This window comes from Epinephelus lanceolatus, chromosome 7, assembly GCF_041903045.1.
Source record: "Epinephelus lanceolatus isolate andai-2023 chromosome 7, ASM4190304v1, whole genome shotgun sequence".
In the NCBI taxonomy this organism is placed as follows: domain Eukaryota; kingdom Metazoa; phylum Chordata; class Actinopteri; order Perciformes; family Serranidae; genus Epinephelus; species Epinephelus lanceolatus.
The window spans coordinates 8,622,154-8,638,220 of NC_135740.1; the positions used below are offsets into that span (position 1 = coordinate 8,622,154).

The window sequence follows — 16,067 nt, forward strand, 5'->3', positions numbered from 1 at the left end:
TTTTTCTTAACATTTCATGCCTGTCTCCTAAGTCACTGAGGAGGCCTTGGGTTGTTTTGTTTTTGTATTATGCAAAATGCCCTCCATAAACCTATATTATTCATAGTAATTGGCGTAGATGTTTCCAGTCAACTCTGTCAGCTTCTCTGAATTTGCACTAAATTTATGCTATTTTGTCTATTTTGCAAGTGTTGGTTGACTTTGGACGATGGTGGCGTGTGGCTACGAGTCACTCATCAGGATGAGGAGATCAGCTCATCAGTCTGTAAACTCTCCTTCTTATGACTCCTCTTAGTTAGCCTGGTCGATATTTTTTAAATGTAAACACCAGTAAACATCAAGGGATGAAGGAAAAGCCACAGCATAGGCCTTGGAAAATAAACTGGAAGGGTTCCATGCCACATCAGTTTCCCACTGAATGTCAGGAAGTGTGGTATCCTTTGATTCACTGAAACTTGGCTAAATCAAGGCCAGAAGGAGATAAGTATGTACTTTACGCTGAATAAGGACTGGTGTGACGCTAGAAATGTGAGGTGCTATCCTGTTCCTGCTGTGGATTACTGCTGTATGCCATTCAAAGGCAACTGCAGAGCGTCGCCGGCCATATTCAGGAGGAGGGACAATGCATCTTGCTGGGGTCAGGATGTGCGGACAATTAAACTGTTTCACAACCAGAAACCATGGATCACCAGAACCATCTGAAAACAAGGAAGTTAATAAAATAGCAGCCAACAATGTAAGAAGATCCAACAAAGAACTACATTACAGTGCACAAGTAAAAGGAGCTGATGGGATCACATTGCACTGGAGTTATATGTTGTACAATTCCATATAACAAGTAAATGATTGATTGATTGATTGAATGTAATAATAATAAAAATAATAATTACTAATTATGTAACATTTATATGTAAATTAGTGCTTAGAGTTTCCAGACTTGCTGTAGTGTGTGTTTATCTTGACTGGTTCTGGTAATCCATGATTTTTGGCTGTGGGAGGACTTAACTGTTGTTTTGGGTTCAGTTGCTTCTGTTGTTTTGCAAATGAAATCCACCAGAAACTCAGAAAGAGAGTTCATTGATGTCATCGGTGACATCGACGGTGGTGTCCTGGAACGTACTATACTCTGATTGGCTCAATCTCCATTGTCACATGGGGGATGTTTCAGTTTGTTTACAAACTACGATACATCCCCCATGTGGTCTCAACAAGATGGCCAAAATAATTTATGATCATTATTACTGCACTATGAATTATCACCAAACATTTATTTGAACTGGTGATGTTTGATAATGTATGATGTTTAGCAGCGAGTGCCAATGATATCATTGCTTAACCAGCCTAAAACATTTGCTGGTATGTGTATGTATGTGTGTGTGTGTGTGTGTGTGTGTGTGTGTGTGTGTGTGTGTGTGTGTGAGAGAGGGGCGTTATTGGACGCTGATAAGCCAGCAGGAGGGCAATACTGATAAGCTGCCATAAGTTAATTCTCAGTCTGCACTGTGTGTGTATGGATGTGTATATTTACTTTTTGTAGATTCATAATTTCATGTTATATGACACATAATTATATACATATATAAATCTTTATAATATATGATGTACAGTACCTATGAGTTTTGTTGTTGTACCAGATGAGGTTCCCTTGTTTTCTCTTTTCCTTCTCACACACTGTCTCTGTGCCTCAGCATAGATAGACAGAAAGGGCGGGCCTAAGGGGAACCCTCCTGTACAAGAGGGGCTCACACTGTCCGCTCTTTTCAGCCTCTTATCCAACACACACATTTTTACATTGTTTATCAACCAAATCTCTACAGCTTGTTCTTGTATTTTTTGTTGGCACACATGTTCGGAAGCATCCACTGTTGACCAGCAGCACAATGGTAAGGACTATCTATTTGTCAGCTATCAGGGATAAAGAAAGATGCTGCAAGGTTACAGTATTTTTCAAAGCTTGCATATTTGTGTTCAGGAATAATTGTCAACTGATGCTGGGCACAAACTTTGAATTTGTTTTCTTCTTCTGTTATCTTTGCTTTCGTAAAGTGTACCAGGCCTACTGCCCTTTTTGTTTACTGTGTTATACAATATTTTGCACATATACTAGTCAATATTAATTTGCTTGAGCAATAACTGAACCTGCTGTGTTTCAGATTTTTTTTTTTTTTGTAATAGAACACAACACATTTACTTGGGAATATGCACCTTTTATTTAACGTCTTAAAATTACATTTTGACACAAAAGTTAGGAATTAACTAAGGCCTGGTCTTAGGGCCCTTATTAGTTCTGTTGCTAATGTCCTTGAGTGGTGCACATTCCCAAACACATTTGCATTTATTCAAACTGCAACAAACCAAATAACACACAGCGAACCTGGAGGTTCAGGGTTCCTGTTGGTCTGGGGCCCCCCGGGGCAGCTGCCTGCTTTGCCCTAGTTGATAATCTAGCCTTGACCACACTGTGTCTCTGATATTGCTGTGAGATGTGTTTGAGAGTCTGTCAGACATAAATAAAACTTACAGTTTCATTTATTTCATTCCACTTGGGGTGTCCTTGTTCCTCCTCTCAGCTACAGACCCCTAAATTGTTGAATCCACTGTTGTAGTATCAACTGCAGCCTTCCCAGCTGGCACTGGATGTCAGTATGACATCAGAAAGATAATTGACTCTTACACTGGACAGATGGCAAATTTGGTTGGAATGAAAATCTGGTTGACGATATCTTAAATGTCTAAGGACATTAGAATGTCATGTGTTGTCGACATTATAGGATTTTGTAGACACTGGGTTTTGTTCTCCATACGTCATGACTAAATGTCGTGCAGAAGGGCACGGATATTACAAACCTAGTTTATTCATCTACAAATAATGATAAATCTAGTTTATTTATCTACCATTTCTTTTAATTGTACTTAATGATGCTGTTTCGACAACAATGACTAAAATTATGGCAAGAGTCCTGCAGATGTTCAAATCAGGGACCGACCCCTTAAGTAACATGTTTTGGTGTTGTCAAGGTAACATATGTGCTGTCCCATTCTTTATACCATTTCGAGCCCTTGCAGCCTCTCATACTCCAGTCCATGAGGGTTCAGGGTTTAGGCCTTAGGGTGGAGATTGGGATTGGGCCTGCGACTGGAAGGAAAGGAGTTATTGCAGGGCAGGAGGGAGTGGCTTGAGTCGGATGCTGCTTGATGTTGCCAAATGGAACTCTTGAGCTCATGGTTGTGACATGGGAAGTCTTGCACACAATATGCTTAGTGTTCAAGTAGTTAAATCATGAGAACACTGCTGCAAGGCAATGGCAACATGGATGAGTCTAGAGGCCAACCGAGTAACAATTTAACAAGCTAGCAAGCAGGTTAAATAATGTAGGAACTAGGCCTGCAAAGGCATAAAGTTAGAGTCTCAGGAAATTGCAGGGTAGAATCCAAACGCAGATGCATGTGGAGGCAACCGGAACAGTTCAATGATTTATTGAAGGGATTGCTTACAAGATGAGAGTCCAAGGGTAGGCAGGAAAACATCAGTCTGGTAACTGGTGACAGGAGAACACGATAAAACACTAGGAAACTAACATTGATACTGAGAAAAAAGGCTTGAACGCTACAGTGGGGTATGAAGACGAACTGCCACAGATAAGAGGGAACACACAGACTAAAGACACAAGGCAGAAAGGGGTAATGAGGGATAGGTGAAACTAATCAGAGGAATAGGTGAAACTAAGCAGGGTTGTGTAGACAATGACATAGGCAGCATAACACACACAGACAGGAAGTAAAACAAGACATGACAGATGAGGAGAGTGACTACAAAATAACAGAGGAAACAGTGTACAAACAAGGACCCAGGATCATGACATGTAATGACAGAGGAAAAAGATGAGACTGTTGGGAATATTAACTTTTTCCTCATTCCTCGTTATCGAGAAAAACTCTACACAGCTAATTTTACAATATTAACTTACTATCCACTTGACAAATGAACTTCGATGCCCTCCACCATTTTTGAAACAGCAGCAGTTCACAACTCGTGAACTCCGAACATTTCAAAAATTTACACTTCTGGAGTTGTGAATACCACAAGAGTGGGGCATTTATATAGACTCTTTTCTTAGAACATAGTAAACATGACCCCATTTGAAGGCAGCAAGAGTTAGTGTTACGGCAGGGGTCCTGACCTTGGAATCTGGCTACTCTTCTGAGCTGACTGATCTGTCTGGCATCAAGACATAAAACAGTGTTTTATAGGTTTAAATAAAATTGACCAATGAGCGCCATGCGGGGACTATCGATTAGCTAATCAGCACAACAGGTGGGACTAACACCATTGTCATGCTGCTTTCAAGCTGCTGTTGTCAAACGTTGTCAAGGACTGCACTGGAACCAATGAGTAGTGATAACAACAATGGTAACCACTACAGAAAAAATAGATGCTGCCATTGAGGCTGTTGTAAATTGACATGTATTCTCAATATCACCCAACATCATAATTTGTTAAATATGTTTGCATGACTACACATCAGCGTGGACTTAAAATAGGTTAGATTCAGGCAGATATGTTGGTCTCCAGTGACTAGTTAGGGAAAATCAAATCCCCTTCCCTCGCAGGAATCAGAGTGGACACAATGTTAGACTGAAAATGGAAATGGAGTGTAAAGTCTTAGCAATTCTGTCTGACAGTAGGCAATGTTTGTACTATTATGTCTCATAATTGCCTGTAAACCACTGCAGTTCTGTTTTCGAGGCAAAAAAAGGCATGTTACACAAGACTTGTTCAAATGCACTGCTTTCTCTCTGACTTTCTCTTTCTTTCCCTATTTCTTTCTCTTTTTCATCTTATATAAATGTCTTTTCAAAATGAGGGGGCTTGGAACAACTTAACCTACTTACAAGGTTCATTGAAAAGGGAAGTCTGAAGAGGTCAAAACTCTGTTTGTGGCCTGGACTGGAGATGCACTAATGTTCTTATGAACTTAGTTTTAGATACAGTCAATCCCGTGTTGATTAGATTTAAATGCATGTGCCACATAATGGTTCATGTCACAAACAGCAGCACAGACAGTACTGACTATTGTCAGAGCCCCTGTGAAAGTTATAATTCATTCCCATGCATGCCGCACTTTTTTCAGCTAATTAGAAGACTGGAGTATAACATCCAAATCTGTATTAATCACTGATATCACTGATAATTAGAGCAAAAGTGTAGAATAACAAAGCTAATGCTAACCGTTCCATGTAAATGGATGGAAGACACTAAAACACTTATTAGTCTGGGAGGTATAAGTCAACAAAAAACATAAATATTGGTGGTCTACCCTAGTCTGACCCTAGTTAGCCAAGATAACTAGCAGACTATTGGGGTAGCTGATAAACTCAAAAGTTTCACAAAGAAAAGCTAATGCTAGCCATGTAATGTAAGTGACTGGAAGCTGCTAAAAAGATTATTTTGGGAGGTGTAGTCAAATAAAAACACAGAGTTGGGTGGTCTAACCTTGTTTGCTAGTTCGTCTAGTTAGTTGGGTTTTTTTTTTTTTTTTACCAAGGAGTGTCCATTGGATAGATTTGTTGAAGTTTAGTCCATGGCAGCAAAACCTTTGAATGCGAGTGTTTGAAAGGGGGGAAAAAAATGGTAGCTAATGTTACTTGAACTGTAAGGATGATCTGTAGTGTCAGATCAAGTATGATCTGATTACGCCCCCACAATCCTGAGTAATAGTTTGAGCTGCCAAATGAGCTGTTTCTGAGCTAGTTTTTACTTTTTTTAATGGTTGTGAACATTGGTGGCATGGTGGTGCAGTGGTTAGCATTGTCGCCTCACAACAAGAGGGTTCCTGGTTCAAACCCCCTGGGTTCCCCTGGACTCGAACCAGCCTACATGTTCTCCCTGTGTCAGGTTTTCTCTGGGTGCCCCAGCTTCCTCCCAAAATCCCACAAGACATGCAGGTTAGGTTAATTGTTGACCCTAACTTGCCTGTAGGTGTGAATGTGAGCATGAATGGTTGTCTGTCTCTATAGCCCTTTTTGAACAGGAATTGTGCAACTTTGCAGGAAAGCCCAATCAGTCTTTTTTCAGCATTGGCAGTAGTAAAACAAAATCAGGGAGTGCGGCAAAATGCCGCCTACCTACTTTCGCATGAGCAAGTCACAAAACATGTAGCTCAGCATGTGACGTACTCAGAGGGAAGCCGTGGCTGGTCAGTCCTTCTGCGATTCTCTCATAAGTTGGCCCACTCTTCGCCGTCCCTGTCATCTGATGGTTAATAGCCTCCTCGTTTGCGAGGACAAGGAGGGCACGCAATTCCTTGTCTCCCCAGTTGCTCATCTTTACAGTGTCTGTCAGCTTTGTGTTTCCCTCTTGCTACTAGCTGCTCGCTAATTCCTGCTATCAGCTGTTTCCTGTTTATCCACTGCCAGTGGCTCACACGTGCAGTGTCATCAACAGCTCCTCCGTTGCAGAAGGCCGCCTCTGTCTTTTTAAACTAAAAGGGTTCCGCCAATACGTCTACACTATGAGGCGGAAAATTCAGCACCTCGATCAACTCTGTGTGTCTAAACACTCGCAGCTTGCCGGCAAAACAGCCCAACATTCGCGGAAAATCTGGCAGTGTAAAAGGGGCCTGTGTGTCAGTCCTGTGATAGTCTGACGACCTATCCAGGATGTGACCTGCCTCTCGCCCAATATCAGCTGGCGTAGGCTCCAGCACACCCGCGACCCCCAACATATAGTTCCTAAAAAAGGAAGACAAATGTAATAGGTAAGCTGAAGGCTTGAAGATGATTTGAAAAGCCTGTACATTTTTTTAACTGACACTACATTTCTGTCTCTCTTGATCGAGGTTGGGGATGGGAGGTTTTACTACAGATAAGATGGCTTTAATCCACCTTATTGTTCTTGTAAAACTCTTCATCACATTTTGTAACTTTTGTCCTCACACTGACAAAATCCTTCACAGCTCAACTGCCAGTAACATCAATAATTATTATTCTGTCACTAATGCTTGTATCTGGTGATCTTACACATTTCCCATTTTCATATCTCAGTGATTATAATGTGTTTGTAATATGTGGGTGGTATTAACTGCTGTATAATGTGAGTGGCTGTCATTCTCAACTTTTTTTTATCTTATTTTTATTACTTTCTCTCTATGACTCAGACTGAACCTACGTTATGACTGAATTAGAAGCCTCAGGGGTGGGGGAAAATCCCCCACCCTACATTATCTTTGTGGTGGTCTTCCTCTTCTTCCTCACTGGACTGTTTGGCTTCCTCATCTGCCACCTGCTGAAGAAGAAGGGCTACCGCTGCCGCACTGGAGACATGGAAGATGAAGATGAGGAGGAGAAGCTTGGAGGAAATTCCGACGGTGGGTTAAGAATATACAGGGTGGTTTACAAGAACCTAAAGGGGAACTCCACAGCATTGACGTTTAATGATTAGTTTACTAGTCTCAGGAGTGCTATTTAGCCTGTGAAAACATTTGCATAGCGTTTTCTTGGCTCTGGAGGAGCTCTGTAATGTCAAAAATATCCCCAGTCATCTCATCAGGGTTATCTTGGGCTTGTAGATCACACATTTACAGCAGAAGGTCTGTGTGGTAAAAAGAATTGGCAGTTGCCAGGCAGGGAGGGAGCATGTTACTCTAACTGCACTTACATACAAATTCGGTATTTATAAAGAAAGAAAATACTGCATTCTCTTTAATCATAGCTCCACTTAACAACCATAATTCTATATTGTCCACGATATACAGGCATTAAACATTTTCCTTCAGAATTAGAGAAAATACTACTACCTGTGTTTTTTTTAGCATTTGTGATCCTCAACATTTAGACCATTTGTTATCTTAGTGTTTCTTTCCATCTCATTCTCTCTCCCACTCGCTCTTTTTTCACCCACACCCTCCTACAGAAATACACAAACACTCACAAACCTATGTGGTCTACTTTGAGGTCTGTATCACAAGTACTCTCACACACAAAGTTATTCAAACAGACACTCACTTTGATGCATAAAACTGTCTATGCACATGTATGAGCATTCACACGCTTGTAAACACACAAACACAGATGCATATACAGCTGAAGAGTGGAACATGGACGTCTCTGAAAGGCATAAGTATTTGAAAAAAAACTTTGCCCAAATACCGTAGTACACAACACACAAATATCCATCTCACCAAAGTATACACTTGTACTCAAAGTGGACTTTTTGCAGTATAACTGTCTGTGAATGTTTAAAAAAATCACTGCATTGAAAAATTATGGTTAAAAAAAAAATAGCAGCATGTATTTCCCGATCCTGAACAGTACTATATTGGTGTGGATAATCCACTGATATCATGGTGATCAGTTTTCATTGAAGCAGCTTAATATCAAATAAATATTCTCGATGAAAATTGATGATGTTCTGTGGTTGCACCACAGTAAAAAGGACACTGTGTGTCGAAAGAAATGTTGATATTAGTCAGAACAATCTCACTACACTAATCTCTATTGTACAGGGGATATCTCATAACCTCTCATTTGTGATTGTAAATTCTGCAAACCTGAGTGAATCGTCCCTCCAACCAGTGTTGGTTGACAGACAGTTTGGGTGTGGTGTTTGGACAAAGGCACTGCAATATTTAAAAGCTGTGGGTTTGATTTGTTTGTTCTGCTTTGTTTCAGATGAGGATGAAGAAAACCAGGACACAGTGGAACAGATCCTCAAATGCATTATTGAAAATGAAGGTGACAAAAGCATTGCAAGATCAGTATTAGGCTTGGGCAGTATCTGTTTTTACTGTACATATACATTCCTGAAATTTCACCAGTGTCTTGGGTACATGACGTTATCTGTGTGCAGCGCTTATTGACTGTAAAGAGACTAAAATAGACTAAAAAGAATGGACGTAGCTACCATGACTTAACCCCTTGCTTTGTTGACATTTTGGCCATGGCCATCTTTGTTTATTTATCTCTAAGTCACGATATTTAGGTGAGAGGTTGGCAGTGAGGACACTGTTGGGAGACAGCCTGTCACTCAAAGCAGCCCAACCTTAATTATGCTTTTTTTTTTTTTTTTTGTACCAGGCTATAAACATGTTTATTTCTATTTTAACATGGGGGTCAATGGGGATTGACTGGCTTCAGAAGGCAGCCTCAAGTGGCCAATAGAGGAACTGCAGTTTTTGGCACAATACTATCACAACAACTCACTTGTTTTGCTTATTAAAGAGAGAAATACAGCCGTACACCCTCTGAATCCAAGTTTCCATCTTTCACCAAAGACTAGCTTAATTGCCCTGTTAACTCATGATAAAACACTTCATTCAATCTTGACAGAGACAAAATAAAACTCACCAAAACCATCTTAGTCTTGTAAGTCGTTTAGTTAGTGATTCCACTGTTCCAGTAATCACCAATTGTTAGGATGTCTAAACACCCTGGTATACGGTAATACTGCCCAAACCTAATCAGTATGTATCAGCAAATCCATCTACCAGTACACGGTTAGCACTACTCTTACTTGGGTTCTTCCATTTGTCACCTGTAGCTAACATGGAAGCTTTCAATGAGATGTTTGGAAACCAAAATGTCTGTGTGCGCCACGACCCCAGGTAAGCTCATTCAACAGAGTCTATATTACTGTGACAAATTATTGTTTGTTGACTGCATAAACAACATTTAAACTTTTTAGTCTTGAGCTGGACAATGTCTTTAATCCTCTGAAGTGAATGTGAACAGTGTGGTTTTACCTGTAGCTTGAATGTTACAGAACAGTCACATGACACAACAGTTTCCCATTTTTGACTTGTATATGCACATAATCAACCACTTTTAAACCAGCATTCAGAGACTTTGCATGTTCCTTCTTCCACACAATGACTAAAGTGAACAATTTGAAATTTAAAAATGAATCAAGTCTAACAATTTATTTTACCTCATTATTACCACTGTAAATAGTCTGACCAACTAAATCAATCGATTTTCTCTACATATCCGATCAACATACAAATGTTTGCCTACATGCAGCTCAGAGAAGCACAATTCCTGCTTTAGAGTACACACATCACATATTATACACACACCATGATAATGAGAATAATAGACATGATTATACTAATGATAATGTTGTTGTCCAAGATTGCGCAAGGAGTCCATTGGTGGTGTTCCTTCCCATCACCACACAGTCCACTCAGGCACCGACCACAACACCTGCCATCTCTGTGCCCAGGTCCGAGCTAAAAAGGGCAGACGACATAGTCGAACGCCACGCTTTAAACAACGACCTGGAGAGCAGACTGTCTTCTCTGTTGGCAGGTAATAATTAAACCATTCATGCACAGTGCATGTTGGGAGAGAGTAGCAGAAATATATAATCCTGAATTTATCATTATCCCTTCAGGTTCAGAGTGACCCACACAGATAAGAAGCCTCACGGAAGTCCTAATCCAATGATCAGTTCAGGGGACCAGCTGGACCAATCCCAGGACAGTGAGGAGCGGAAGGAGGGCGGGTATAATCTGAGAAGCATGTTCAAGGATGCCCGACCACCTTCAGAGGGCTCCAATGGGGTTGGCCCAAATGTGGGGAAACGCAAGAAGAGTGTAACCATATTTGGGCTGAGGCGGGGCAGCGACCCCATTGGCATTAAAGGAGCAGAGGGGACAGTCAGGGAGACTGGAGGTTTTAGATTCGCTATTCAGAAGCAACCTGTAGTGCTGGAGGAACTGTCGCAGGCAGAGAACACTAGAGTCTCTCCTGAACGTGGTACTAAACCTGGTATCAAACCTGAAACCGAGCCCTCAAAGAATCAGTCACCTTCTTCACCTCATCGTGAGGCTAAAACTTCAGGTTCCGTTAATTCTCCCTCTTCTCAAAGTAAGGATCAGGCCCGTGGCTCTAAGTCTACTCCAGAGGATGGCTCTAAAGATGGGCCCAGTCCTGAGCCACGTACGAACCTTATGATCAAACCTTCTGTTGGGACTACAGCAGCTTCTGTCCCCAGCTCTCTTCCCATTCCATCCTCTGTTTCATCTGGACAGACATTTAAAACAACAGAGAAACAAAGAGATGATAAGGTGTTAAACAATCCAGAGGCATATGATCCTGGGCCACTACAAACCTCTACACCCATTGCCCCAATGCCTGGATCCATTGCAGGTATCACTCCTGTCAGTCCTACTGGCCAACCTGAACCCTATTCTGGCTCTGGTCTTCCACTTACCCAAACCCCCTCCAACCCAAGCTCCAGCCCAGATCCAGAATCAGGCTTTGGTGCTAGCTTAGCTTTAATAAGCTTAGGTTCATCCCCTCCATCTTTAGCCTCCTCACTAAAAACTCCTATCTCACCCGTGGCAGTCACACCAAGCCCCAAACTAAGCTCAAAAAGTACACCATCAGAGTCACTCACTGCTAGCCCCAAACTTGACACCATGCCAGTATCACCACAAAACCCCTCTTCTTCTCCAGCTGACCAAAACCCGTCCTTTGGAAGTTCTCCTCTTCTGAATTTGAAGTCAGAAAGTGTGATGTCTGAAATTTCGATGACCAAAGGGGAAATGGTTTCAAGTCCATTACCTCTAAAGGAACAAGAGGTGAAAGGAGCTGGAATCATGAAGACAGAAGAAAAGACAGAAAAAGTGAGGGTGGGGATTCTCAAGAAAGCTGAACTTTCACCAGTTGAGGGAGATTCTAAAGGCTCTGCCCTTTACTCTCCCACTGATCAGCTTTCTAAAGACAGACTGAGCCATTTGCCTTTGTCACCTTCCAGTCCACTGTCCCCCTCCTCACAATTAGGGAGCAGAATAAGTAGTGTGACCATCATCAATGCCAGTCCTGAGAGCAAGAGAGAGTTCTCTGTTGTCACTATGGTGGAGGAGAAAGAACCCTCTACTTCAGTAAAAGACCAGAAAGGAGAGACTTCTGAACTCAGGGATGAATCAGAAAAAGCAGGAATTAGTCCAGCAGTTGGTCTGGGAGGAGAGGTTCAGGGTTCAGGTGTTGGACAAGCTGAAAATCAAAGTAGAGGGCCTCCTGGAGCAGAGGTTAGGCCAAGGGCGAGCCAAGACAAGGACGATATGGTGGAGATGGAAGATATTGGGGACTGCAAAGTGATGCAGGTGTAAGAAGCAGAGAGGGTGAAGGAGGAGTTGGAGAAGATGGTGAACACAAAACAGGACTAATAGGCAGAGTCTAATAGTGACATGGTCCAGAGTTCAGCTTTGATAATCCAAAGAAAGAAGTGATACCAAGGGGTACCACTTAGTGGACTATAGGAAGGGAAATGTAGTAATAATGAAATTAAGTAATTATAAACACGGCTTTGATTATGTAACCACAGCTGTGAAAATGTTGCAGTGAGACTGAACTGGCTGGTAAACTGACTAGTCAGCTGATTGATGAAAAATCATCATATATACCACTGCTAGATTGAAAGGATGATATGATAAATGATGCATGTTTTACCCTTTTAACACAAATCACTAATACTTTAGTTTACATCATGGCTAATCATTTTGCAAACGATGCCTTTGTGTTTTTTTGTTTTAAATGTTTTTTTGTACTCTTATTCCATCCAGAGTTTAGAGCCATGTTAGCGGCTCTGTGAGGCTGTATGTAGCACCATGGACATCAGTGTTTGCGCAAAATGCTAATGTCAGTATGCTAACATACCCACAATGACAATATTAACATGCTCAATTTTAAAAGATGTTTCCAGTATTGGAGAAACTGTGATTTTGGCCTGATTAGGGGGCTACATGAAAAGTCAGAGGATGACCAACACCATTACTGTTACTCCTGAAGGAAACATTACTGTCTGTACTAAACTGCATGGCAAGAGTTATGTTAGGATGAAATCCTTATTTTTTTATCCTATATTTCCCACACTTGCCTATATTTTGCAGAGGCTGAGTTTTCCTTTGACTAAATAGTTTCACATGTGACAAGCTGACTGCTTGGTTGGCTGATATATAAAGGTGCTAAGAGCTGGCAAGTTCTAATCTCATCTATTGATCCTGCTGATTGTGAATCAAGATTAACAGCACAAGCACAGGGGAGCAACAGTCGCTCTATGGGCAGCTTGGCCAACAGAGATATATCAGTTAAGTGAATTCGCAGCAAGTTCATGTAACACTGTTTCAACCCATGCTATTCTGTTAAAGTTAAAGTTCCACTGACTGTCACACACCTGAGTGTGTGAAATTTGTTCTCCGCATTTGACCCATCCCCTGAGGGAGCGGTGAGCAGCAGCGGTGCCGCGCTCGGGAAGCATGTGGTGATCTAACCCCCCAATTCTAACCCCTGATGCTGAGTGCCAAGCAGGGAGGCAATGGGTCCCATTTTTATAGTCTTTGGTATGACCCGGCCAGGGATCAAACCCACGACCTCCCAGTCTCAGGGCGGACACTCTACCACTAGACCACTGAGCTGTAAATTAACTGGCATGTAAAGTATGCTGCCAGGGGCATACAACAGTCTGTTCAGTCCAAATGTCCTCCCTTTTTCTCCAAATTTGGAATGACCATTTCTCTTATGTGAATAAAATTCTTATGGATGTTCACAAAGCCCCCCATAAACCCACCCTGGTTCCCTGTTCATGCAAGTGAGGAAATATGGACTTGATCCCTCACTGGTTTCCCACCATACAAACACTAGCAGTTGTTTTGAACATGGGTCTTGTGGTGGTGGGCAAGCTTATACTATTGTAATCAGGCACTTCCACTGGTAAATATACAACATTTCCTGTATACCAGTCACAGACTAGTTTTTTGGAATTGTGAAATTATTACATATCCAGTAAAATATTGGCCAATTTTTTTAGTCTTCTTTGTCTGTTCATGCCAGTTTGTAATATGTCCAACATAAATTGAATGCTTACCAGGAAAGTGCGAAACAACAGCAAATGATTGCCATAATGCAAAGTACAGCCATAGACTTTGTACTCTGTACTGATGATTGTATCGAGCAGTGCATATCCAGGGATGACAGTGTGGCTGCCCTACATGTGAAATAAGCTGAGACTACAGAGACCTTCCACAAACTTCCACAAAACAGCCTCTGCAGTCCTTAAAGCTGTGACATTTCAAAGTAATTTATTTGAAGGTATGCTGTGTATTTTGAAATATAATGGAGTATTTTAAAGTCTAACTTTTAAAGCTTCTACAGCAGATATGGGACATGTGATATTGTACATATATAATTGATCTCTCCATTGATTTGCCTTCTGTTCCCCTTCATGTGTTTATACAGTAGAACTCAGTAAGACATGTGACACAACATTATATGCATCATACCTGCAAAACTATTTATTTTGACGCACTTTTAAAAAAACTTAACTCCAACACTGGAGCAATCTGGTTACAGGCAGTAACAACTGTCGTTCAGTTACAGGTGTGTGATGTTACACATGGAGTATATACACAACTTCACCTTTCACCTTTACTGTGCATTATGTCTCTATAACAAAGCCATTATACACTTTGCAGCAACAATTTAAAGGTGTGGTCCAGAGTGTATCATGTGTAAAGCTGTGTCCAATTTGATGACATTTTAAGGGAAAATTACATGTTTTTACAACCTTGGTTTAATTTTGTGAGTTTGTTTATTTTTTGGAGAATGACTGAAATAACAATAAAATCTTTGGACAGGGCAATGGTATTTACACGAGATTTGGTTTTATAAGACTTTGGTTTTGTTTAAATCACTCTGACTGCTTATATAAGCACCAATCTAACCTAAGAGTGGTAGCTAAAATTACAAAAAGAAGATCCAGTTTGTAAAAAACAGAAATTTTCTTTTAAGTAGCTTTAAGGAGCTCCTTACTCTCCCGGCAGAAGAAGAGATCAGCCGCCATATAACAGTGGTGGTTAACGATTGTTATTTCCATGGTAATGCCATTGTTATTGTTTAGAAAGTGTTATTTAGATGTCACATTAGAGGCCGACGCTGTTATGTTACATGTCATGTTACTTTTCTATCTGCGATGCTGGCATGCTGTCTGACATCACACACTGAAACAACATGATGATGCTGTTGTTTAGTTCTGTGTAAAAATGCAAAGGTGGCATAAAGAAGGGACTTGGTAGCGTTCCTATAGAATATAATGGCAATGGCAATCTCTCTGTAAAATGGACTACTGAAATAATTTTGCTTCGTGGTTGGCCATGCAGATAGTTTTGATTTATATGTGCTCGGGCTGTCAGATACCTGTCCCTGAAATTTTTACCACCTAAAAAGTGAAAGTGAGTAAAATTTCCATACCAGATAGAATTAGGATTGAGTAAGAAAGTGTGTATGTGATTTATATAATTTGAGTGAACTGAACCTTTAAGACAGCAAGGCATGTTTGTCAGTAGAAACACCATGGTAACATCAAACACTAGAGGGGAATCTGAATTTGTTAAGATTTGCTGGCGTTCGTTCCAGTATACAACCGAGCCTCCTGCCCTGGAGACTCCTTCTCAAGACACCGGCTAGAACAGAAGGAGTTCATCACACACAGTTCAAAAGGTTTCAGGTCAGGGGTCAGCATCATTTCCTGGCCTTTATGGGAAAGCAACCATGGGGCCTGTAGTCTGCTGACCCACTTTCCTTCTTACTACGTGTCTTTCTTTTACCCTCGAATTTTTTTTTCAACCATCCTCTGTTTGGCTGTCTGACCTTTTTTCTTTTTTCTCAAGCTGACATGTGGACAGAATGTCTCTATCCTATAAAGACCAAGTTTCAAAGTGTGATCATGAAAGATTGTGTGTCACCCTCTGCTGGTCACCAAATGCATCACGCCCTCCCCATCAAAGTGTATTTCCATCCTCCAAACTTCACTTTTACAGTAAATATGCTCCTAAACTTCTGAGCAGTCATTGACATATTTATTCTATTAATAACAAGCTGTTACCTTTCCACACAACATGTGCTCATGTGTTAACCTGCTGGAGAATCATTTACAAGGAAAATTATTTTGTACATGACTAGGGGTATGTGTTAAGAGGACCATGTTGTTTTGTTTTTTTTACCTATGCACTATATCAGAAGCCATCTTAGCACTATAACAATTAGCTAAATGCACCATGTATGTACAC

General features: G+C 41.0%; 1 protein-coding gene across 1 annotated transcript; it reads left to right on the forward strand.

Annotated features, from left to right (window-relative positions):
- Positions 1–1,741: 1,741 nt before the first annotated feature.
- rell2 (RELT like 2) lies at positions 1,742–12,254 on the forward strand. The gene is made up of 6 exons (XM_033633489.2): positions 1,742–1,883; positions 7,158–7,367; positions 8,671–8,733; positions 9,539–9,602; positions 10,129–10,305; positions 10,391–12,254. The coding sequence occupies exons 2-6, from the start codon at positions 7,172–7,174 to the stop codon at positions 12,111–12,113; spliced, it is 2,223 nt and encodes a 740-aa protein (XP_033489380.2). The 5' UTR covers positions 1,742–1,883; positions 7,158–7,171; the 3' UTR covers positions 12,114–12,254.
- Positions 12,255–16,067: the final 3,813 nt, after the last annotated feature.